The sequence below is a fragment of the Hesperophylax consimilis genome, chromosome 10, assembly GCF_061612785.1.
Source record: "Hesperophylax consimilis isolate HC1 chromosome 10, BYU_Hcon_1.0, whole genome shotgun sequence".
Lineage (NCBI taxonomy): Eukaryota > Metazoa > Arthropoda > Insecta > Trichoptera > Limnephilidae > Hesperophylax > Hesperophylax consimilis.
This window is the reverse complement of record NC_142845.1, coordinates 34,597,014-34,622,928: the sequence shown is the minus strand read 5'-3', so window position 1 is coordinate 34,622,928 and position 25,915 is coordinate 34,597,014. Positions and strand designations below refer to the sequence as shown.

Sequence of the window (25,915 nt, the reverse complement as noted above, 5' to 3'; positions counted from 1 at the left end):
TTTTTCAAGTTTTTTGGGCTCAGAGGTATATGGCTGATAGCTCCGTTATAACCTCTAATTATTTCTCATAAACAATGTATGTGGCACGAGATATTACAACAACTATACTTCCAAAGTTTGCAAGCATACAGTTTATATCGGCACGTTGAGATTAAGGTCACTGATGACAGATTGGAGTTCTTCATATGCTTGGAGATGATGGTGGCTGCACAGGTATGCTGAGATTTTTCAACGATTGATAGGGTCCAGCATCCAAATGAATTTACTGAAAAAATCGTCAATCCTAATAAAGATTTATTTTTTAATAATATTTATTATTACATTAATGCAAGGGTTCCCAATTGGTCAATCGTTGAGCTAAATTTGGCTGGTTTTAATGATAATTACACAAAATAATTATTTCCATATTTTAAATTTACAACCAAAGGAGAAACAATTTATCCTGGTCATAAAACGTTGGTTTTGCTAGATTCGTGCTTATCAGTTTAATGTTCAAAATTTTGAAGAACTAAAAAAAAGCAACAGCAAAAATTCTTCTAAGATTCTTGTCTTGTCTTCTAGTCATTCTACATTCAAATTTATAGTAAAAAGTAGCTCTTAATCTGAAAATGGCATGGACCTAAAAGGACGGAGCAATTCGACAACAATATGAAGCTGCGGGGTGAGGGGGAAGATGTATGGAAATATCAAAATCTACTTAATTTTTTAATGACATTCCATTCCTTGTGTCATCAAATACTCCAAAAAAATTATAAGCCGATATAGCTGCATTAACAACACAAAAATAAAGTAATAATAGTTCATTATGCACCACTTTGTATACAAATCAGTTCAAATGTAGTCATACAAGATGCCAGGCAATTTCCCCTCAACCAAGATTTAGCTTCAATGCCATTCATAGAAAATAGCACTAATGCAGGATATCGATTGTCCAAGGTGGGTCGAACCACTCGTTGTTCGAGTGGAATGACTTCGTCGAGAATCGAGGCCCTAGGCTTTTTACGTCCATGAAAAAAGGTTGGGAGCCCTTGCATTAACCCCTGTGGGTCAGAGCCCTGCATTAGCAGTGTTGAAGAACTGCATCCAAGCACAGTAAGAAGCACTGCAATTGCAGTGTCGACCTTACACATACATTTTGCCAAAATAAAAATATCACCTTATCAAGTAGTATAGTATTGTCCATGTCGACTTTAATAAAAATATCTTTTTGTTTATTGAAGTTTCTTGTCGGCTATTAAGGAATTGAACCCGTGACTCGAGTATTCTTAATCAGCCACACCAACTGCTACACCAAGGTATTATTCCTCCTTTATGTTATCAGGGATTAAGAAATAAGGTTAAAATAAAATAATATAAACTGTATTGTAGGGTAACTTTAGACATTTATTTGAAATCACAACAAAATAGAATTATCATTACAATAAAAAATAAATCAATTCTAATAATAATTTCATAGTTCTTAAAAATAAATTCACTAAAATTTAAAGATAGACTATAATATAAATAATATATCTCAACTTAAGTACTTCATAAACAACACTTGTGCATTAAACATTATCACAAAAATGTTACCGATGCGAAAATAACATTTACCAAATTTCAAAGGAGCCTCTACGACTTTGGGACCAGAGACAATGACGAATATAACTCACATGAACCAAAGACAAGGAACATAATAGAGTTTAGCCGCCAAGAAGTAAACAGCCTTATGTTATTCGAGTATTAAAAATTAATATCAAAGGTACATGATAAAAATTTGGCGCATGTAAATTTCATATACAATAATGTCATAATATCTATGCTACGTATCTTAATGCAAAGGTTTTGTCGTTCCAGTACACAAAGATCTTCTTTTCACTTTCGCTGATAACTTAAGAGTATCTTTTTTGTTAGGAGGTAAAAAAACTGCCCTTATATTCGATATCTTGGTATTCTATTAGAATATTGCGAGATACTTACATTGAATATCAATTTTATAAAATACTGGTGTAAGCTCTGCCAAAGCTCCAATATTGTTAAAAAATTTCATTAAAAAGCATGTAGGTATCAGTGTTTTTGAGTGTTTTGCTTACAGAATTCTTAAAAGAATCATTAACTTCGTGAAATTCCGTAATTTCGCATAACTATGGTTCAAAATCAATCCATTTTTTGACTTTTCATTATATTTCATACACTTTCTCATCCTTAAAAAATGTTTTCTTTGCAGACATTATCTGTAGAAGGATTGGAAAATGATATTAACCTTTCCCTTACTGTGCTAAAAAAATACACGCGTTACGGTGCTGTGTAGTCAATACAAATCTCAAAATAAGCGATTTAATATCGGAAAAATATGAATATTCATAGCTAATCGATTATGTTTATTATATGTATTTTATATCAAAAGTGATAATAATTGTAATTTAATTGCTGAAAACATGAAAAACCATCGGCAGATGCTAAAGAAACGTGCGAGGGGTCCACATCTAACGACGGTTCGCAGCCAACTGGCTAGCGGCGCGGCTGGCACAAACACAGCTGTGCGGTCGTAGGTATTGATGGTCTAAATCAAAAACTACAACTGCAGAAGTGTGGATGTCTCATTTTCCCGCATAGCGAATTAAAGCGGGACATCAATAGCGTGTCATTTCCTCGCACACTCTTTGCGTATTTAGTATCACACGGTTGATTGTATTGGTGTATTTGTTCCCGATTTTTAACAAAAAACTCTAATTTTTAATTGAATTTGAAAACTATGCAATATATTATTTTTTAATTCAGTGCATAAATGTATAACGGAGGAATACCTAAAATCTGAACCCAGAATTTATTATATTTATAGAGTTATTAAAGTTATTAGAAGCAATTAAATCTATAAATATAATAAATTCTGGGTTCAGATTTTAGGTATTCCTAAATACACACCACAGATAAGGAAAGGTTAAAAACTTGAAAATGAAATTTTGGTCTACAGTGACTTTTTTTTTTCAATAACATTTTCAAATAAATTTCTTCCATTTGTCATCACTGATCACTCAGCTAAATAATCGCCCATCCCCTCAAATCGACCTTAGCTGTCAAGTAGCTATTGATTTTATATGTTTTTAGTTGAAAAAAAAATGTCACCGGAGACTAAAATTTTATTTACATTTTTTACTCTAAATAATGTCAGGAATCACCGGTTAAAGTAAGTCGAATAGGTCCCTTAACTCCCTGTATAGTTTTGTTATGAAGTACATAACTATAGACCATTAGGTAATTGCTGTAGTAAATATATAAAATATCATAATTGGGAGAATGTTAAAGATAGCAGCAGGTGGGATTGAATTCAATACGCAAACCATGCTGACTGTCGACAAATGAACAAATATGTCGGACAAGGAGTGTTGCAAAACCAAAACAATATCATAAAATCTATGCTTTGTAACTAAGTTTTCACAAGATGTCACTCATGTTTCAAATACTGGTAAATTCGTGAGCGTGAGTGTTTGGACCATAGTTGTGAGAAATTACAGTACAAGTATATGTGACTTTGCATTTTGTTGGAAACACGTTCAAAGAGAGTTCGTTTGCGCAATTGCACGACTCTTCTTTTAAGAACTCAATCGTTATGTATTAGTTTGTGTATCTATAGTGAAATTTATCAGAAACTAGTCATTTAAATGACATCTATGAGTGCAGTTTTAATTGTATTTGGGGGATTATAAGTTGTGTTATGTTTGAAGATAGCTTTAAATGTGTTACAGTTCCTAGAGATAACTAAAAGTGTTGTGTGGCTGCTCTACCATGAGTATAAAGCTGGTTTAACCTATTTCACAATCTCCTTGCTCCGTTTATTGAAGTTTCATTGCGTAATTACGTATATCCCGAAGAATGCAGATTAATTGCCTAAGCGTAGCAGATATGGATCCTATTTTATATCAGATGATTAGAGAGAGACCTGGTGTTTTCGATTTTTGTCTATTGAATCATTGAGGTATAATTTTTCACAAAAGACAAGTAGATATGTATGTGGTTTTTTTGAATTTCTTTCAAATGGCATATTTTGACAATAATTATCATTTTATGTTTTATAAGTATTGTGAGATTAGTTTCATAAAACAAGAAGTCGACTCCCGAAAAGACTGATTTTCTAGTTACTCAGGAAATATTGTATAAAAAACATTGACAGAATGGCAAACACGAAAAGTTCAGGTCAATACAGAAGACGTATTTTGCTCTAACCTAAAAAGACTTTAGATAATTCATACATAAACACATGCACATAAAACATTTACTCAATATATGGTTACAACATTAAGTTAGTTTATAGATTAATGGCATATATTGGTATAATATTAGCTAAAGCAGTGGCTTCAGGTGACTAGGAATGTAGACAAAGTGACAATAAGTTATTATAATTAGAGTGTGTAAACATTGACTAAAATCCAATACGGGGCACGGTGTCGGTGGTTGGGAAACAAACAATCGTAACAAACAACAAACTCTCGAGCAATTCAGCAGCCAAGCCAGCCTTATTGCGTAACCAATAATAATACCATATTAAAAATTATTATCACAAAATCGACTTTAACGACACAGCTCACTTCGGTGGAAAGCGGAATAGAGATACGGGCTTTAGAAACCTCGGTCTATCGGATGAGTTGAGCGGATGTCGGGAAGACACAACACGTCACACGAGACAGCGGCAGTGATCCGGGATCCGTCCGGGCCGCCCGTCCAAACAGTGTCACTCCTCAGTCTTGGACCGTACAATCACGACGGCAATTGATGGTGAAGGTAAATATGTTTAAAGGGAGGGGTAGGTAAAACCGGTAGCCCCGTATTGGGTGTTTTAGTCAAGAGGTGTACAACGTCTGCTAAGTGGCAGACACCAGGGCGAGGTTCTCTGCAAGCCATCGTCATCTAGTAGCTGGTGCGCACGAGTTTGCCCCATGCACGGCGCGGCCCTTGCCCCTGCGGTTGAAGCCCCGGTTGCGGTTGAAACCTCGATAGGGGCCCCGATAGCCCCCGCGCCCGCCCTGAGGGCTGCAGGACGCCGAGCCCTCGTGGGACTCCCCCTGCTTCGGGGCGCCAGGCTCGCTGGGCAGGCTGTTCACTTCCTCAGTTGGAGACTCCTCGGGAGAGCTGTCGGACTGCAAAGGGGACATAAAGAAATCGTGATACAGCCCTACTTTACCCATGATTTATACCAGATGTTTTACATAGGCTCCCTTTTACCTGTCTTGAAAAAAAAAAATTATCAAAGGATGTACGAGGGTGGGGTGAAAAGTTTCCAACATGACAAAGAAAGCACCAATTTTTTGGCTTTCATTTCTTAACATAATCTTCATGAAGACTAATACAGTTTCCATAACGGAGCTCTAACGCAGTGATACCAAGTACATAGTGCTTATAGCGCCAATGACTTCAACATTGCTCTGAAATTTTTGTCCTCCGAGCCACGTTTTGAGCTTAGGGAATAGATGACAGTCGCTGGCTGCTAAATCTGGCGAATAAGGTATTGGGGAAGCAATTCGAATTTTAATCCGTTGATTTTAGCCATTGCGACAACTGAAGTGTGTGCTGGTTCATTGTCATGGTGAAACAAATTTTTTAATGCACTTCTGGAGGTAATCAATAAACAGAATTCCTTTTGTATTGTCATATAACAGATTTTAGGCGCAAAGACCCTACAGTTGCCAACTTGAGTAGCGGGAATTATCAGGCTAGTTGCTGGGTCAAACGTAACGCGCAAAAGATCCGCTACAGTTCCCCCCACCCCCGGCGACCGAGCTCCTCGTTCCCCCTCCTTACGCGCCGACCTCTGACCTAGCTGGACGTGTGTTCGTTTCGGCGCCCGCGTTCCAATTCGCACCGCTCGGTCGAGAAGCCAAATGTACGACAATGTCGCGCTTTGAACATCGACAGGCTGGCACCGTTTGTTTGAAACACGGCGCACAGTCCTGCAATCAACAGGATACCCCGACAACACCATGCTGTGAGTCTCTTACATTTCCTATTACCCTTGAATGTGTCCGCTAATAACCTAAATTCGTCCACGCTGCCTGTCGGTCTAGAGAGCTGTTAATTATTTCCCAGAGAGAGATTAGGGAACCCTTTGATGATAATTCTAGTTAGGATGTAACAACCTGTATTCTATTGTCATTCACCCATGTAATGTCCATTTTGCCGCTCAAATACAATGTTGATTTATAAAAACCTAACCTCTTTCATTTGGGGATAGCGGTTGTATGGGAGTGTTTTGTGTAGACGGTGGGATATGGATTCTTGAGCCTCGCGCTGACCCCGAACCCTGACTATGAGAGAGACGTCTCATGCCCCCGCATCTGAGCTGGCCGAGGGAAAGTCAGGGCCCCCCCATGTCCGACGCGCGACACTGGCGACCAACTTAGGGCAGAATTTTTTTTTAAACATATCCTTCCCGACTGCACAAAATTGCCTTTACGATTGCCCCCAATTTGAAAACATGTACTATGCAATTTTGTTGCCAAGCGCATTTTCGCCGCGAGAACTTTTGTTTGTTGTCAAGCGCATTTTGCCGCGAAAAAATAACGGTAGGAATCCTCTCGAACGAATAAAAGAGACGCGCGAAATTCCCGCCAAAATGCTGTGATAACGAAAGTTTGAACATAATGTTTCTTCAATAACATAGATTCTGTGTTCTTTGTTTAAACAAAACAAACCCACTGTTTTAATTTCGGCATAAATTGCACCGTAATAATAACAGTCAGGATTTAGAACTGTGAAGCCAATTTTTACACCGGAAGTGATTTTTTTTAAAAAAAAGCACAATACACCCAACGGCCCATCGAAGCTGATTTCTAAAAGTATATCAGCTACAACCTGTAAAACACAAATAATTCTTTATCCCGATTAATTATATAGGTACGGTGTTTGTCCATTTTCTTGTTCTTTTTCAGCATTGACTGTTATAAAAGTGATTTTAAGTAATTGTTTCAAATTAACTTCAGAAGTGCAGTGTTTTTTTGCAAAGAAGTGCTTTCTCGACGCAATAATAAGAACGTGTGTTCAATCTCACGATTTAGTGCCAGTAAATGAAGCAAATATAAAATCTTTCCATCAAAAGTGTTTTTTCGCTTCTAAAGTGCTGTTTTTTGTGCCTTTTTCGTGCCTTTCCTCGAGTGCAGTGAATATAAGTGCGAATAGTGCCCACAAAATTAAATAATGCAAATCCTAAAGTGTCCCCCTGGCCAAATTTTCTTCAAAAAGACTTTTTTTTCCTTTTTTAAACCATTCTTTAACAATGAATTCCAATCAAATGGCTACATCTTTGGACATGGGTGTCATTCCCAATGTACACAACTTATCCAAAGTACACCTACAAGCCGTCTTAAAAGACAGAGGAATATCACCACTAAACAAATCAAAGTCAGCATTGAAAGCATACGCTTTGTTATTCAACAAGAAGTTCATCAGGAAAATAAACCTATCCGTTGCAAGTGAAGACAAGGCACCCAATACCCCAGTTTTGGAAATCCCCGTTTCTAACAAAGAAACCAGGACACATGTTACAGTAAAACAAGACAATGCACCCATCACGGCACAAGAAAAAACATACGATCTCACTCCTTGGAAGATCAAATATAACGGTGTTTCTGATGTACTGGATTTCATTGACCGAATCGAAGAAACGGCCTCAATTAAAAATGTTCCATTTGACGTGCTGCAGAAAAACTTTATAGAACTAATATTTCCAGAATTAATCCCGTGGCACCGAATACAAAAATCAAAATGCAAGGACTGGAATAAACTCAGATCAGCCCTGATCACTAGCTTCGGCAAATCAGAGGCCCAACACAGAATTAAATTATCGTTACTATCCATTAAACAATTAGTAAACGAAACTGTGGCAACATTCATAGAGAGGGCCGAATCCATCAACATCAAACTTTCCCACCCTGTCTCGGAAGCCGAATTATTACCAGTTATAACTGATGGCCTCCTACAAAGATATGAAAACATTATCACCTCACAGAAAATTGTGTCGTTGGCCCATTTAAACGAAGTTTGCCTCATTTTGGAATCCCACCAAGACAGGAAAAACAACAAAACCACCACGGACAATATCACTGTACCAAGCCGTCCTTCTGGATTAAAACCAGAATTTGACAACAAAAAAGTTTGCTCCTTTTGCAAAAAAGTAGGTCACCTAGCAACCACTTGTTTCAAGCAGGCCAAATTTCTGGAAGCTAAAGAACCCAGAACCTTAAAGAGACATCGCTCCAGGGATCGTTCTCCTCCACGCGACGAACTGCGTGAAATTTTCAAAAAATCAAGAAATAACATGGAAAGGTTGCAAGACCCTCACTTTGTTAAACCTCAAGTGGATTTCTCTAAACCCCCACCGAATTTTCACGCAAGAAAACCAAAAAACTAAATAATAACCTCTCAGGTATTCATTCTGTACCAAGGTCTAAGGAATGGACTGATTGGTTATCACACATTAAATATTTTAACCAGACCTTAAATGTTTCTTCGGTTTGTTGCAAACAAGCTAAAGATGGAAGACCTTATGCCCTTTTCTCCGTTAACAATGTCCCCTTCTCTGGACTACTAGATAGTGGTGCATCTGTTAGTTGCCTTGGCAACAATGCCCACCTGCCTTTTGTTAACAACGGTTTTAAAGTTTTTTCCAAACCTACACTCGTGACAACTGCGGACAATACTCCCCAGACAGTCATCGGTACTCTGCAATTACCAATTAAATGTAACAATAACACAGTTACAATTAACTTTCTAATAGTACCCTCTATATCCCAGAATTTCATCCTTGGCGTTGACTTCTGGAAGGCTTTTAACGTTGCTCCACAAGTATTTAATACTCTTGGCCAAAAACCTCCGGTCGCTCAAGTTGGTGAGATTCGCACTATAATTCCTCACGAAAACCTAAGCACTGACCAGGCTCTCCAATTAAAGGAAATGATCAACAAATTTGAATCAATATCTTTCGAAAAATGCGGACTGGGTTTAACTAATTTGGTAAAACACCACATCAAAACCAACGGCCCACCAATCAAGCAACGCTACTACAATTTAGCCCCCCAAAAATTGAAACTTTTAGAAAATGAACTTGATGAAATGTTGAAAATGGGAGTGGTAGTTCCCAGCAGAAGTGCTTGGACCAACCCAACCCTTTTGGTTTCAAAAAAAGACGGCTCTGCACGCTTTTCCCTCGACAGTAGACGATTGAACTCTTGTACTGAAGCCGACGCGTACCCACTGCCTTTCGTTCACGCAACTTTAGACAAATTACGCAATGCCAAATTCATTTCTTCCATTGACCTAAGCAAAGCTTTCTGGCAAATACCTTTAGATGCGGAATCCTGCGAAAAAACTGCTTTTGTTGTACCTGGTAGGGGAATGTTCCACTTTAAAAGGCTACCTTTTGGTCTAAAAAATAGCCCCGCCGAACTACAGAGGCTGATGGACAAACTATTCGGCCCTGAAGTTGACAACAACCTATTCTGCTACCTTGATGATCTCATCATCGTTAGTGACACCTTCGAAAAACACCTGTTAATGCTGGAAAAAGTTTTTCAACAACTTAAATTTGCTGGTTTAACCATCAATTTAAAGAAGTCTGAATTTTGTAAGTCTCGCCTGCGTTATTTGGGATTCATTGTCGATGAAAAAGGTCTGAGAACAGATCCTACTAAGGTGGAAGCAATGGCAAATTTCCCCCGACCCAAAAACGCGAAAGAAGTCAAAGGTTTCCTTGGACTTACAGGTTACTATAGGAGATTCATTAAAGACTTTTCCACTATTTCGGCCCCATTAAACAAAATTACTGGTATCCGTAAAGGTATCAGCAACTTTCGTTGGTCTACTGAAGCCGAAGAAGCTTTTACGACTTTAAAAAATGCTCTTCAAACAGCCCCTGTCCTGAATTGTCCTAATTTTGAACTACCTTTTACCCTCCACACGGATGCTTCTAACATAGGGATCGGTGGAGTCCTAACTCAGGAATTCCCCGATGGCGAACACCCGGTAGCCTATTTTTCCCGCACCTTGAATAAACACGAGAAAAATTACGGAATCACCGAAAAAGAGTTACTGGCAGTATTGGATTCTGTTCACCATTTTCGCGGTTACATAGACGGTAGCAAATTTACTGTAGTCACAGACCATAGTAGTTTGAAATGGTTGATCTCTCTAAGTAATCCCTCCGGCAGACTCGCTCGCTGGGCTTCTCGCTTGTCCCAATACACTTTCGATGTCATCCACCGTAAAGGTGCGGACAATATTGCCCCAGATGCCCTGTCAAGAATTGAACTTGCCACATTAAACATCGATACAATTGCCTCTACCCCATCCACAAAAGATGAATGGTATCTCAAAATCTATGAAGGATGCAAAAACAATCAACAAAAGTTTCCCAATTTTATTATAAAAGAAGGACAACTATATCGCAATTGTAAGGCCCCACTGTCCATCCTTGAAGATTACTCTTGGAAACTCGTTGTGCCCCTCGAAAAGAGAAAACAAGTAATCATCAACAATCATAGTGCCCCCGACTCTATACACCCAGGAACCTTCAAGACGTATAAAAAGATTTCCTTGAAGTATTACTGGCCTGGTCTTTTCAAGCAAGTTCGCAACTACATCTCCAAATGTGAAACATGTAAAGCTTACAAACATAGTACGGCACCCCCTGCCGGCCTAATGGGAAAACCCAAACGTGCTGATAGACCCCTCCAATCGTTATCTATGGACCTCGTCGGACCTTTTCCCAGGAGTTATTCTGGACACATGCATATACTCAGCATTGTGGATATCTTTACCAAATTTTGTTGGATCTTCCCCTTAAAAAGAGCCAACGCCGCCGCCATTGTCAAACTTGTGGAAAAACACATTTTCATACCCTACGGAACACCCAAAACCGTAATAGTTGACAACGGAAAACAGTTTATAGCACAAGAATTTAAAGATTTCCTTGCTAAATACGGGATTAAAGATATTTATTATAATACCTTGTACACTCCCCAAAATAACACTGTCGAAAGGTATAACCAGACTATTAACACAGCTCTGGCCATTTTGGTTGACAAAGACCAACGTAATTGGTGTAAGAATTTAGATAAAATTCAAGCTGCCATGAATAACACTGTTAACCTATCCACTGGTTACACCCCCTTCTTTTTAAAACACGGTATGGAACAGGTGGTACATGGTTCATTGCACTGGAACACGAATTTCCCCACGTCAACCACCTCCACAAGCAATCCTGCCGTTGATTACGCTCATCGTTTGGAAGAACTTACTGCCATTTATAGTGAAGTTACTGATGCCCTATTGCTGGCCCACCAAAAAAGTGCGGACAGATATAACCTACGTAGGAAACACATCACTTTTAATGTAGGCGATGTTGTCTGGAGAAGGAATAACACCCTCTCTCAAGGAGCCCTGTACTTCTCTGCCAAGCTGGCACCCCGTTTTGTCAAGGCCAAGGTTGTAAGAAAAATATCGGACTTAGTTTACTACCTGTCCGACTCCTCTGGCAAACATACTGGTAATTACCATATTAAGGACATTGTAAAGTCTGGAAGTGAGGAGACAGTTGAAACTGCCCCACCACCCCAGCAACTTTAAACTAACCCATTGTGTATTATCACAAACTATTGTAAGCTTATGAAGTCTTACCATAATTAGGCGTGTAAAGTGTCAACTACATGTCAACCTATTCGTCAAAAACGAGTTTAACCTACCTTTGTAAATAAATGTATATTAACATATTATGACCATGAAGTATTATTCCTGTAATAACGTTCTTTCCCTCACGACAATCGTTTTCTCTCTTTTTACGTTTTATTTTCTCACCTGTTCTGAAACTGATCATTTTAGAATAGAGACACGTTTTCGAGTTACAATCGCCGGGAAGCCGCGAACCCGCTTTTGCTTCTCAACTTCTACACTATGCAATGTTTATGTCATGTCACCCCATTTTCGTTTCATTTTGTTCCCTCCGTCGTGTTAGAAAGAACCACCCCACTTTTGTTTTTGTTCCTTGTAAAATAACGATTGGTAATCACTCATAAGAGTGCCATCCAAAAGAGTTCGGATTTTGTAAATTCCAAAGTGTTAAATACCGACCCTTTTTTTAAAAAAAAGAAAACCTGTCAAGTACAGCCATTAATTCTTTCTTGTCCAATTCAACGTTACCTTGAGTATGTAAAACCCTATAGTGGTCTCAAAGGCAAGAACCAAGTAGCAATTAATCACATAATTGTCTTCTTTGTATGTATATAATTTTTTTCATTTTTTTCAATTTTTTCCTTTCAAAAATTGATGGCGTCCTACCCAAGCTCACATTTACCAAAAATCGGATTTTGACACATCCATTTTGGGAAATTGTATTTATAAAAGAAAACCAAATGTCGGTCCTATAAAACCACATACCATAACTGGATTCGCTTCAACTAAAAGTATGTAAAACCCATTAAGGTCTTTTATTGTATGACGAGATCTCGATTTCTTTTCTCTACTGTTACGTCACGTATGTCTCGTACCTCACGTTTCAACCCTACGGGACAGGTTAGTAAAACCTTACGGTTATCCTGATTTTCGAACGCAAATAATTATATCACAACGTAAATCAACAGGACTTTGTTCGATCATCGTTGCATAATATAAACACCCAACCTTTGTCTCACCATTTAACCAAGTGTTTGCAACCCAATTGCACGCTACAATGAACAGTATGTAAAGCCATTATGGGCCTGTTCTCACCCATCGCACGATGTAAGTAGAAATACCTCCTACCATCATCTTGCACCTTGTAACAAATGAAGTAACATTGAAATTGTTTATCTTCTCTATTGTTCCATCGTACGCCTCTCCAGGCTACGGAGTTAGTCAATCTAACAAATCTTTGCAAACAGTATCAAATGATACTGCTAGCTTTTGTTGAATTATATTTAAATGTAAAAAAATTGTCACGCGATAGGAGAGATCCTTAAAAAATCCACCACTACACGAGAAGTTCGTTACAATTACTTAATACTTATAACCATGTGTTATAATTTGGTCGTGTGACATTAATTTGCCATGAGTACCGCCTTTGTGTATAATTTGGTCGTGTGACATTAACTTGCCATGAGTACCGCCTTTGTGTATAATTTGGTCGTGTGACATTAACTTGCCATGAGTACCGCCTTTGTGTATAATTTGGTCGTGTGACATTAACTTGCCATGAGTACCGCCCTTGTGTATAATCTGGTCGTGTGTCATTAACATGTCATGAGAACCGCCTTTGTGTATAATTGTGTACAACCCTGTACACGAGACGTGGAGACGTAATAATAATACTTACCGTGATTCGTGTGAACGACATAATATCGACATCGTCATCTCCTTTAAGGAACTGTTTTTTACACTCTTTGACTTCTGTCTATAATTGAGTTGTACCTTGCATATACTGCATACTCGTACACTATACGTGAAGACGTTACAATACTCACCATGAATCGTGCGAACGAAATAATATCAAGCTTTATATGTGAACTACGTAAGTATTTCACAGAAACCTCTTTGTTCAACGCCAATGCCCGTGGACTTCCTGTTTTTGCTGCTTTCCAAAAAGAAAAGAAGCCCAGGAATATCTACTATCCCAAAAGGACTAGTTTTCAGCTTCACTGTCAATTATGGGGCATAGTGCCGCAGGAGTTAATCGATGGGCACAAAACCACTAAACTCGTCGTCTGGGAAACGAATAAGAAGAATCCCAGGTTTGTGAAATTGGAACTAGGGTCTGTCTTTTCTCACAATCATGTAGAAGTTTAAAACGACCCCTAATCTTTTGCCAAATACACGCAAAAGATTAGCCTCTTTAGTACAATGTGTATTCAAATACTGTTTAAAATTAATCCACTTTATTAAAATGTAAAGAGTCAGGAAATCTGCTGGTTGAATATGTTTCACTCTCACATAGAGGTTGAATTGGAAATTAGTCCAGTCTCTAGCAAATTTCGTAACTCAATTCCCGTCCTTTTTCCTCCCACTCCCTACCCCCAAGCCCTCAGGCATATATATGAAGTGGAAAATCTGTTGTCGACCATATTTCGCCCTCACTTCGAGTTCGAATCGGTAATTGTTCCGGTCACCAACAGGCTTCCTACCTCACCTTTCACGTATGTTGTCATTTTTTTTCTCTCCTCAACAAAACACATTCATGAATTTTGAATATGTATGATACGCACTTGGCGTATCGTCTGTCTTTTCTGACAACCTTTATTCATGAATTAGTTTCCCTGCTGTTGCCGTGACTCGTTCACGAATTTTTTGTCTTGTTCTTTGAAATCCTACGAAAATGTTACCACCTGTATGTTAACATAGGCCAAAGAAGGCCGGTTGTTTTTTCAACCAAGACAGTTTGTCATTCGGCAAACGCCAAGTCATCCTAATAAAGGATAATGTTTATGTAATCAAAACTAGTTAGGAACCTCTCTCTACCTCTCTCTCACTCTCTTCGTCACTCTCCGGACCGGCAGTTAAACCTCGTTTGTTTATTTTTTCTGGACACATTTTGTTTCTCTCCAAACTTTTCTTCATTGGTCCCTAGGCAGGTAAACTTCAAGAAATTTGCTTTAATAATAATTCCCCCCGGATTTAAAAAGAAGCCCAGGCGGATGCCATCTCCAGCAGCCAAGCTGAGCCTCACCTCCTAGCAGCCTGCGCTGTGGTTACAAAGGCCCCTCGACTACTACTCGCTACACACTTGTTCCATCTTGTTCCTGAAAGCACAGACAATACCACTCATATGTATGACGTTTGTCACACCACTGCAAGCCGAGTTGTCCCACTATACTTTATGACACTCTGAACTACCTTTCGGACACGCTAGTCCCGGAGTTCAAATTTCTTGCCCTCAATGCCAATGCCAGTTATACCGTCTCTTGCTCTGTCATGCAGTGACACATACCAGGTCATGGGTGAAACATAATTACCCTTTGCCCCTCCAGTAAACACAAACTGCGCATCTCTAAAAAGTTATCCTGAGCTACATTATGCTCCGATAACCAACACATACGATCCGTGCCCACCATAATAGCACATAGGACTCGTACTGGCATAACTACGGAACCTGGACTACTCTCTCCAATGACCACTGTAACCATAGCCGCAGCCCCGCAAACCACAGCCCCACTTCGCAAACATCAACGCCCACAACGAAGCAAGGTGTTCTTTCCAAGGCCTAAGTGTACTCCTGAGTGTTATCTCAATGGGTCAGATTACAGTGATAATGTAATCTTTTAGAGTCAGTGAAATCTCGTTTCCTTCGCAACTCTTCGAAACCAAAAAACCAACGCAACGCAAACTTAGCTTCCAGACCAATGAAACCCTAGAATCACACCTTAACATTCCGTCTTTTGTTTTTTTCAATTGTATAATGTTGTCTATTGTTTTTTCAATTGCATAACCATGCCCTTTTGTCTTTCAATTGTATAATGTTGTCTATTGTTTTTTCAATTGCATAACCATGCCCTTTTGTCTTTCAATTGTATAATGTTGTCTTTTGTCTTTCAATTGCATAACCATGTCTTTTGTTTTCTAATTGCATAATTTTACTTGTTGTTTCCACACCTGCTCTCTCCCCAAAATTATTTGCTCCAAACATGCTATGTACCCTTCCTCATTTCTCCCCACAAATATTGTTACCTAGCCTATGGCATAAGCTAGTCATTATGTTTTAGCTAGGCATCTCTCTGGCCATCCAAGTCTCTCAAACTAAGGGCAACTCTTGTTTTGTCAAAAAAAAAACCCCAAGGGAGGCACATAGAGGATCTTTTAACCCTGATGCTCCATTACCACGTCGCCCTTTTTACGAGCGCGGGGGGAGGTGTCATATAACAGATTTTAGGCGCAAAGACCCTACAGTTGCCAACTTGAGTAGCGGGAATTATCAGGCTAGTTGCTGGGTCAAACGTAACGCGCAAAAGATCCGCTACAGTTCCCCCCACCCCCGGCGACCGAGCTCCTCGTTCCCCCTCCTTACGCGCCGACCTCTGACCTAGCTGGACGTGTGTTCGTTTCGGCGCCCGCGTTCCAATTCGCACCGCTCGGTCGAGAAGCCAAATGTACGACAATGTCGCGCTTTGAACATCGACAGGCTGGCACCGTTTGTTTGAAACACGGCGCACAGTCCTGCAATCAACAGGATACCCCGACAACACCATGCTGTGAGTCTCTTACATTTCCTATTACCCTTGAATGTGTCCGCTAATAACCTAAATTCGTCCACGCTGCCTGTCGGTCTAGAGAGCTGTTAATTATTTCCCAGAGAGAGATTAGGGAACCCTTTGATGATAATTCTAGTTAGGATGTAACAACCTGTATTCTATTGTCATTCACCCATGTAATGTCCATTTTGCCGCTCAAATACAATGTTGATTTATAAAAACCTAACCTCTTTCATTTGGGGATAGCGGTTGTATGGGAGTGTTTTGTGTAGACGGTGGGATATGGATTCTTGAGCCTCGCGCTGACCCCGAACCCTGACTATGAGAGAGACGTCTCATGCCCCCGCATCTGAGCTGGCCGAGGGAAAGTCAGGGCCCCCCCAGGTCCGACGCGCGACAGTATCCTAGAATATAGTTGCCATAACCTTACCTCGTTTTTGCCGTCTTTGAGATTGGTTCCCCAGTTTGGTACATTGTTTTGACTGTCATTTACTTTCATTAGTGTATTTTCATTTAGTGCATTTTCATTAGTGGTTGATCCAAGTCTCATCAACATTTATTAATCAACACAAAAATCCGCTTGTACAATGCCAAATTCTTGGTTGAAAGTCCTGCGGTGGGCCTTTTACCACACAGATTTTCTATACCCAAATGGTTATGTAAAATATTGCACACACGTACAGTTGACATTGTAACAGCTTCAGCTATCTCATTCACTTTTAATCTGCAATCTTCTAGCATGATTTTTTCAATTATTTCTGGAGTTGTTACCTCAAAAGGGCGTCCAGAGTGTGGTTTATCATCAGTGCTCTTACAACCTTTCTTAAATTAAAAATTCCACTGTTTTATCATTGAACATAATGGAAAAGAGTCTTTAAGAGTTGAATCAATTTCTTGTTTGATTTGAAACGGAGGAATTATTAGAAACCTTTCAAATAAAAGTTTTTAATAACTGCGCGCTTTTCCGATTTATCTATTTCCAGGACAATGACAAAGGTGTCTTCTTCGAAAGGGTGTCAAAGGTATACTAACAGAGCTTTTGACCTGACATTTGCTACACAAGCTAGTGAATAATAGTATTATGGAATGCCAGTGCAAAATTAGACCTGCTGGTGCCATCTATGTGTCAGGCCGGAAATTTCTCACCCCACCCTCGGATGTACATATATAAAAACTGTCCTAAAGGCTGAATTACACCTGCCAAGTGTTCGGCCGAGTCACTCGCTTCATTACTCGACCAAGCAACTTATTGGAGAGTAGAGGTGATCACATGTAGAAGAGACAGTGGCCGAGTCAGTTCATTGAGATTGGTTTAAAGTTAAAATGGTTTCGCGATGGGGGGAAAATAGAAAAATTAAGAGAGTTTTCCAACAAACATCAAACTAATAAACACTAATATATAAATATTTCAAATTTTATTTCTTTCACTGACTTAATTGGCTGATCACACTAACCGAGTAGAGTAGTGGCGAGTTGAGTATGCAGGTGGAGGGGTTAACTCGACCGATTCATTGGGCTTTGAAATGAATATATAATATTGCAGATAGAAATCCACTGCCTCGCCTGAATCACTCGCCCGCTACTAGGCCGAGTACTGACTGTACTGATCACATCAACCGAGCACTCGGCAGGTGTAATTCAGGCATAACGGACCAGGCTGTGACCTTTTTTTTACTGCTGTTTAGTTTTCCAAGGCAAAATATGTACATAGTTGTTTTCAGTATTGTGATTTAAACACTTTTCCAAAGGTTTATTCTAGACCAGACCAGTATCTCGCAGTATAAGCGTTTTTTTTTAATGTTTTGACTGTCCAACTAGGAGGAATTCCCGTTTTAGGACAGTCTTTTAAAACAATATAACAAAGCTTTTGGAAGGTAAAAAAGATGTCACCCATAAAAAATTAGAAGAAGATAATAAAAACATCAACCTTAATCACCCTGTGATACAATGAGAAAATAAGTCAAGAATAGATGGATCAGTGGTGACTTATAACTGTGATGTTTTCGAATGACTGAATGCAATGAAAAAATGGGTCAAGAAAAGATGGATCAATGGTGACTTATAACTGTGATGTTTTCGAATGACTGAATGCAATGAAAAAATGGGTCAAGAAAAGATGGATCAATGATGACTTATAACTGTAATGATTTAGAATGATTGAAAACGGTGAAATTAAAAAAATGCTAATAAATCATAAACAAAAAAGATACATACTTTAATGCGCCTCACCTTGTTAGCGGCGCCCTCGTCGGTGGTGAGAAGCAGCAGCTTGCTGTTGTCAGCCTCCGTGTCGATGATGCCCCCCTTCACGCGTTGGCGTTGGTACAGGTCGGCCATGCGCTTCTGCAGCTCGCGCAGTTCCTTGGTCAACTCGAAGGAGCGGGCGTTGCTGAGAGCCAGGGGCGGGGGGGCGCTACTCAGGGCCGAGGAGTCGCACGATATGGCTTCGCGGCAGACAGGGCATGTCGGCTGGGGAGGAGCAGCGATAGGATTATTATAACTGCTTCATTACAAGTAAAACCCAATAAAACCCAGTAGGTACGTTGCCACTGAAATCACAAGACTCGCCGATTGTTGAATGCTTTCCTAACCTCATTCACAACCAAACAGTTGCTGTAGCTATAATATCGCCCGGCTGGTTGCGGGAGACTGGTGTAGCTGACGAGTTAACAAAATGTTGGGAATGTGTGCCTGTGTAGGAACCGCCGCGCAGACGTATGGCGGTAATTGCCAAGATACTAGAATCGTTGAGTATTTAATTCTTGTATATTGGCCTTATTGGGTTTAGTTATAATTTATTTATTAAGAATATAATCAATTAATAACAAATAATACATAACCAACGATTCTATTTATAACATTGTGATTTCATTTGTTGAGATTATAAATCAATGCTTAGCATTGTTACTGTACAATTGATTACAGCCTCACAATGGCTGTAAGATAGCAAGATTAAACATAACATTAAAACACAACAATCCAATACTTAAATTAAAACACTCGGCAAACATGTGCAAATAAAGAACATGTAACAATGAAATAAATTAACACTTTGTTTGCGGGAGACGCTTAAAAGCGTCTTTTGCGTACTGTTGGTAGAGAGCGGGAGACGCTTAAAAGCGTTTTTCGTATTTGTACACTATTGGTAAAGCGCGGGAGACGCCAAAATGCGTTGTAGGCACACTTAGAGTAACAATATATTACGAGTAACGTATGATGTTGGTTACTCTGTGAAGTAAAAATTATGCGTCAGCTCTTGTGACACGTGTACTAGGTACCTGACAATTCGTGGAATTGGGTCGGGTAGCCGGCCGACTGTGGTCATAAAACATGCACTTGAAATAAAATAACTGTAAGATAAATGTTTCGTTTTTTTTAAAATCTTTATATTTCTTCAGTTTTAAAGCGATATTGTTTCGTTCAAGACGTTCTCTATTTTCTTTTCTGTCTACATTCCGCTTTAAAAATTTCGTACAAAGTATTTGTGTGCTGTGCTCGAAAATTTATTTGTTACATAATAAAGGGATATTTTTTCATAAAAAATACCCTATAAAATGGACTACGGTAATGATAATCGATTACAATAAATATAAGAAAGGCATTGACCTAGCAGACCAATATCTTTCGTATTATTCTATTTTACGAAAAACCACCAAATGGACAAAAAGGCTAGCGATGTATATAATAAATTGTGCATTATTCAACTCATTTGTTGTGTACAACTCCGTAAAAGAAAGGAAAATAAAATATAAACAATTTTTTAAGGAAATCGCAGAGCACTGGGTGGCCGATCAGATTTCGTCAGATAATAGTCAAGACCCGGAACCAACACCATCAACATCTGGTATCCGAAAAAAATCTTCAAAATCTGATCCTCCAGGAAGACTATCGATGGATATGCGAAAACATATATTGGAAAAGATTGAAGGCCCTGGTAAAAATAAGAATCTGCGAAAGCGATGTCGTGTGTGCGCGGTACACAAAATACTTAGCGAAACCCGGTACATGTGTAAATTCTATGATGTACCTTTACATGAAGGGAATTGTTTCCAACGATTTCATACTTTCAAACAATATTAGTGTTTAGTGGTCTGTATTTAAAAATATATATATACTATGTTGAATGTGCATAAAATGACTAAATAGACAATACGACAAAGTGCAGTTTTTTTTAAATTTAAACTTATATATCGTAATTGTTTCTTCAAAAATATAAAAATTTGTGACCAGATCATAATAAAAAAATTTGAATAAGGTAAAATACTGAAAATTTTATTTAAATGTGATCAATAGTTCAGAAGTTATAGCTATTTTACATGAAACGGAATTTTGCGCGCGAACATGATAAAAATTGCCCGCTTTACGGCGTAGATTGATTAAAAAACCCCCCGCAAACATTGTGTTAAGAAAGAGTTACAGAAATCCGAGATTTTGGCATAGTAATGGATGAGAAACTAAATTTCACGGCCCACATTCAACAAATTATAAATAAGGGTATGAAAACATTAGGATTTATATTAGGAAAATTTACAAATCATAAAACTGTTGAACATACCTGAGGAAAATAATTTCCCTTATTGTCTATGTCGTCTCTGGGGATGCTGTGTGAAGGGTTTTTTTGAGAAGAGGAAGGAGTGAACATGAGTCTTGAAGACACCCATGTTGTAGGAGGGAGGAAACATAGAGGCCAGCAAATCGTTTCACAGCCGAGCTGTTGAACTCAAGAACGAGTCGTAAAAGCGACCCATTCTGATGTGACAAATGTCAATCGTGTACAAATGTTGGGCACGCGTTTGGTGTGTTTCCCGATTATGTAACGGTGCTGAAGGGATCAATGACGGTAGTTCCTCTGAGCATCTTCCATCGTAATACCAGTATTTTCGTATAATTTTTTTTCTTGCAAAATGATAATATGTTTACATATTTATAAAATAAAATTATACACCTATCCTAGGTAGTCTACCCTGGATATCTACTTATACTTGGAGAAATGTTTTTATTTTCTATCTAATGTTATAAAAAAATATAATATAATGAAGATGTACGGAAATATTCTTGAGTTTTATTATATTTTCCAGCTAAATAAGGGTTCTTCACAATAAAAACATACGAAAATTTCCTGTAAAATACAGCACTATGACCATAATTAAACCACTCACTATATCGATATCTTCGGGCTTTTTGTATGAAACAAATTGGTCCTAAAAAACCATAGATATCCCAATATAAAGACAGTACATTTCTCATTCGGAGCCTACTTATTATACCATACACCAATGAAAAACTCTAAAAGTTTATTCCATTGACTTTCAGAGTTTTTCATTGGTGGATATAGTTAGGCAATCATATTACATATTTTCGATCGGAGTTATACCCCCCTGGACGCCAGTGTCATTTTGTTTAATGGTTTGAATTTTCGTCATCGTTGAAAGTGCTTGTTATTTTCACTCCTCGTATTTATTTATTTTTTTATAGTATAATATTGATTACATTTTATGATTTTGACTGTCCAACTAGGAAGGATTCCCGTTTCAGGACAGTCAAATTTACAAGTTTCAAGTTATCCTAGACGAATACAGGATTTAAGACTAGCTAAAATAAGCATGTTAAAACGAAGATACATAAAGATACATAGAGGCGTCCGTGATTTCAAATTAAATTTTTTAGTATCATTTCGGAATTTATTTTATTTTATTTATTTATTTATATTTTACATGTATATTTACAGAATAAAAATATCCATTAACAAAGATACATTATACAATCATAATTGCCTAATTAGCAATTTAAATTTAGTGATGCGCAGGTGGAAAATGTCGATGTCAGAGGCTAGTGAGTTAAGAAGGCCTATCATTCTTCCGAGAGGCATTGCTGATGGTAAGTTAGTCCTACATCTCGGAAGAATGAATGGTTTGTGTCTACGCGCTCTTGCGAAGTTATCAGGGACGTAAAATAAAATTTTATTCAAAATTTCTGGATTGTATCAGTCCTGCCTAGATCTAACAACCATTTTGTCACTCTTGGACCGAAGGATGACAATTCACACTATTGATAATTGTATTGATAATTTTGTAATGATCGGAATTATACCCCCCTGACTATGACTTTCGAAATCTCGCTATGCATTTTTCAAAGATAAGAAAAACATATATTTGCAAGAGATGAAACGAAGATACATTATTTCCTTGCCAAGCGAATAAAATATATATTTTAGTATGCTAGGAGAATTTTAAGGTTCAAAATACCATAAAACCGAGGCAAGTGCGGTGACCTACTAGCAAATCCGTAGAGGATTTCTTGGCACAATTAAGAAATCTGAATATAGAGTTTTTATGATCCGTAATAAGGGTTCATATATCATGTTTTGGTTATTAAATTGAAGTCAGAATAACTTGCCATATACGGCTTGGCGGTGGGCTTCTGCCAAAGCGGCAACTTGTCGAACTCCTCGTGGTAGTTCTTCTCGCCGGCCTCCAGATGGCGCGCCAGGCAGTAGCTGTGGAAGTGGTGGTAGCACGGCGTCTTGATGAACTCATCGCCCATCGTAAAGTCGTACAGGCAGATCACGCACTGACCGCTGGGCAGGTTCTTGTTGGTTAGATTCTCGCGAATCAGCTAGAAACAAAAACACAATCAATAATAAGGTTGGTTTATTCTTGTGAAATCTACTTGAAATTTGAAGAATTGTTCAAATTCTCCGAAACAACCCGCCCTTACAGTAATTAAGTTGAAAAGATGTATTGTTTTTGGCTATTATACATATTATTAACACACTTTGTTCGCGAAAGGTAGTTCTTTCCATTCAAATCTACTGGTGCTCGACAGCGAGAAGGGTAGCCTTTACGTCGGTTCTATTTAAACAGCATAAAAGGTATGGCCACCCGATATTTCTATATGAATATTGTATACCAATCTCTCTGGAAAGAACCCAACTATACTTTTATAGCTAAAATTTCATTCAAATGTGTACATTATTTTCGGAGATATAGCGATTTAAAGCAATATATATATTTTTTAAAGTGACTTTTTTGTTTTCGCCTGCTACACGTAATCGCCAGCGCGCGAACTGTCCGCATAAAGCGTAACCGAATTGTAATTTTTTTTTTGACCGACGTGTTCTGGTTACAAATAACCTGTCAATTTTTTTAACTCACCGATACCATAAAAAAAACTGAAATAGTTGCTTGTGCAATGATGGAGGACTAAGCTGAGCGGATTGAACTTCTGACGCCTGGGTGCAAATTTAATACTTTGGGTTGCTTGACCACATTTGGAAAAGTTAAGTTAAGACTGTAATTTGCATTTTGTAAAAAACCAATGTATTGTGCTTTTTTCTAACCGTTTTTCTTATTAAAACGTCTTCAGTCTGCCTAGTTCCTAAAAATAAGCTATAGGATCTTCGCAGGAGAAAGGTTTAGGGTTAATCTCAGTCCCGTTGTGGTGAAAGATCATCATTCAGAATAGAAAAAACAGCTTTTAATGGCATTAACCAGGTTCGCTGGATAGCCAGGCACTTCCCATTCATCCTCTTAACCATCTCTTCCCTTCTCCACATTCTCCAGCCTCATAACCCCAATTGGGGATGCCAGTCACTCTTGTACAGTGCTCACATAAAAAGGACTGAAATCATGTGAAGATATATTGGAGTCATAATCATTTTGGTGTGCCTGTATGTTAACCCTTTCAGCCCCAGTGTTAATTCAAATTAACACGAACTTTGTAAATTTTTTTACCGTAACTGTAGCGATTTAGAAAAGCCACGTTTTCGTTTTCTTATAGTTTGTGGTCTTTTCTGTGGTGTCTGTTTTTTCCGCTGGGTTGAAATCCTTATTCCCGCCACAACAACGATAAATATTTTGACATCTGCTGATTGTGAGTTTCATTTAATTTCTGCCGTCATTGATTACTTAATTTAAGGTGAGATATCAATATTTTCTACTCGAATTACAAATATTTTAACGCATTAAGATGTGTTCTATAATAATAACATCAGTTTAATTCACTGATCACAGTCATTTCCCAGAATATTGTAAATGAATTTCAATGTTCATTCAAATTAACACTGGTAGTGACGGAAATGTTTTCGACTACTATGGCGAATTTTTAAAGATTTATTATCTTAGATTATTTCTTTATTTATGAATGAATTTTAGTTAAAATGTTATTTGTTTCTACCTTAGAGATTATCACTACATTGTCAATGTGCATTTTTGACATGAAACAGTTATTTGTATTACTTTTGTGTTATGTTTATTTTACGTTACTATTTCAAAAATACCCTCTGACGCCCAGTGTTAATCCAAATTAACATAGAAGAATTTCAAAAAAAAATTAAAATTAAATGCCAAAAATTATCAAATAATTTTCTGAGGTATTATCAAGCATTACATATTTTATATGTGTGGAAACAATAATGCGGGTGTGAAAGGGTTAATAAAAAAAATAAAACCCCTCACCTCACATAACAAAAATTATTGCGTTTTTTATATATTGGAAGCTATATGTGGGGCACACTTCATAATGAAATCTTGAAACCACTAAAATGTATGGTTTTGATTTTCGATTTGTCAACCATTTCGGGTTATTTTGAAGACAATGGTGATTTGATTGGTATACAGATATATTATATAAATCTTATGAAAATATGGTTTGTTTATCTGATAGATGATAGAAATGAGTCCAGATACGGCAAGTTACGACATAAATTGTGCATTTTTTTATTTACCTCGATCAATTCAAAGACAACAGACTGCCCAATACATTCAAGCAGTTTTAGGTGGATTTGCTTCATGATGGACTCCACAATTGAGTCATCCAAGCCTCGGGGACTCCTCAATTTAACGCTAGGACTCGTGTCGGGGTACTCTGGAGTCAGGGTCACTTCTAACGTCACGCAAACGTATTGCAAATCAGTGTCATCTCCCGTAGAAGGGTGGACCACAGTTTCCACCATGTACGGCCTGTTCCCATCACAATGGATTGTCACATCATCTAATAAAATAGCTTCCAACGCCTCTATTTCATCCGTAATCCTGAAAAAATTAAAATGGAATTCAACTTTCATTCAAGACTTTTATTGACAATATTGTCTGGGATGAAGAAATGACGTTTAACGTATGATAAAGACGCGCACCTTTCGTCAACACTACTCGACATGTTAATATTATGGCTGTTATCTACAGCAAAAGCTAATATCGCGAACTTTACAGCGCAATGCAGATGCAAATTTGCAGAAATCGTCTGTCAGCTGGCAAATTGACAATATCGATTTGGTTGCATTTGGCCAGAAACGACCGGTGTGAAGTTTGTCGCAATTTCAGGAAAAGAGAAAGAAGACGTGTTCCATAAAAGCATACAACTCAATAAATAAACGCAATTAGATATTGCGAAGATCCTACTCGATTTATAAAATTTATTATACAGCCGTAAAACAAGGGGAACTTTTGAATAAATTCATCAATAAATTGTCGTTATTATTCGTTTGAGAAAAACGTAACTAAAGTCTCGGAAACGAAGGATAAATCTGTAAATAAAAAAGCATTCAATATCAACATTTAACAAAAAATAAACTCTCACTAAACACTTTGAATGTAACTATTGTTTTTTGATGGGTTGGAAGTAATTGCAATTTGTTAGATTTGGGCCATTTACAAATACAACAAATATGAAATCGAAGAAAACGTGAATTATGTAGTAATTTGACGACTTTGATCTTAGGTAGGTAAACCTCTCGCAAA

The 25,915-nt window shown here is 38.1% G+C and overlaps 1 protein-coding gene across 3 annotated transcripts; it reads right to left on the bottom strand.

Annotated features, from left to right (window-relative positions):
- Positions 1 to 1,384: 1,384 nt before the first annotated feature.
- Positions 1,385 to 25,459, bottom strand: LOC149420666 (E3 ubiquitin-protein ligase RNF25). 3 transcript variants are annotated; one of them, XR_016302735.1, is made up of 6 exons: positions 25,312 to 25,459; positions 24,904 to 25,210; positions 22,575 to 22,793; positions 18,393 to 18,647; positions 2,901 to 5,114; positions 1,385 to 2,786 (listed from the first exon to the last, which is right to left on the bottom strand). XR_016302735.1 is itself a non-coding variant. In XM_089636872.1 (5 exons), exons 1-5 carry the CDS (start codon positions 25,332 to 25,334, stop codon positions 4,881 to 4,883), a joined length of 1,038 nt encoding a protein of 345 aa, XP_089492998.1. In that variant the 5' UTR covers positions 25,335 to 25,459; the 3' UTR covers positions 1,386 to 4,880. The 3 variants fall into 3 exon arrangements, 2 of the variants coding, with proteins under 2 accessions (XP_089492998.1, XP_089493000.1); XM_089636872.1 differs by having other exon boundaries at positions 1,386 to 5,114; XM_089636874.1 differs by having other exon boundaries at positions 1,386 to 5,114; positions 18,408 to 18,647.
- Between the last annotated feature and the right edge of the window lie 456 nt (positions 25,460 to 25,915).

Excerpts from the sequence above, each read along its gene's own strand:
- LOC149420666 (XM_089636872.1), bottom strand. The coding sequence starts at position 25,334 with ATGTCGAGTAGTGTTGACGAAAG. Across the intron at positions 22,794-24,903 it reads TTGTCTTTGAATTGATCGAG|CTGATTCGCGAGAATCTAAC; the intron begins GTAAATAAAAAA and ends TTTTGTTTCTAG. Across the intron at positions 5,115-18,392 it reads ACAAGGTGAGGCGCATTAAA|TCCGACAGCTCTCCCGAGGA; the intron begins GTATGTATCTTT and ends TCCCCTTTGCAG.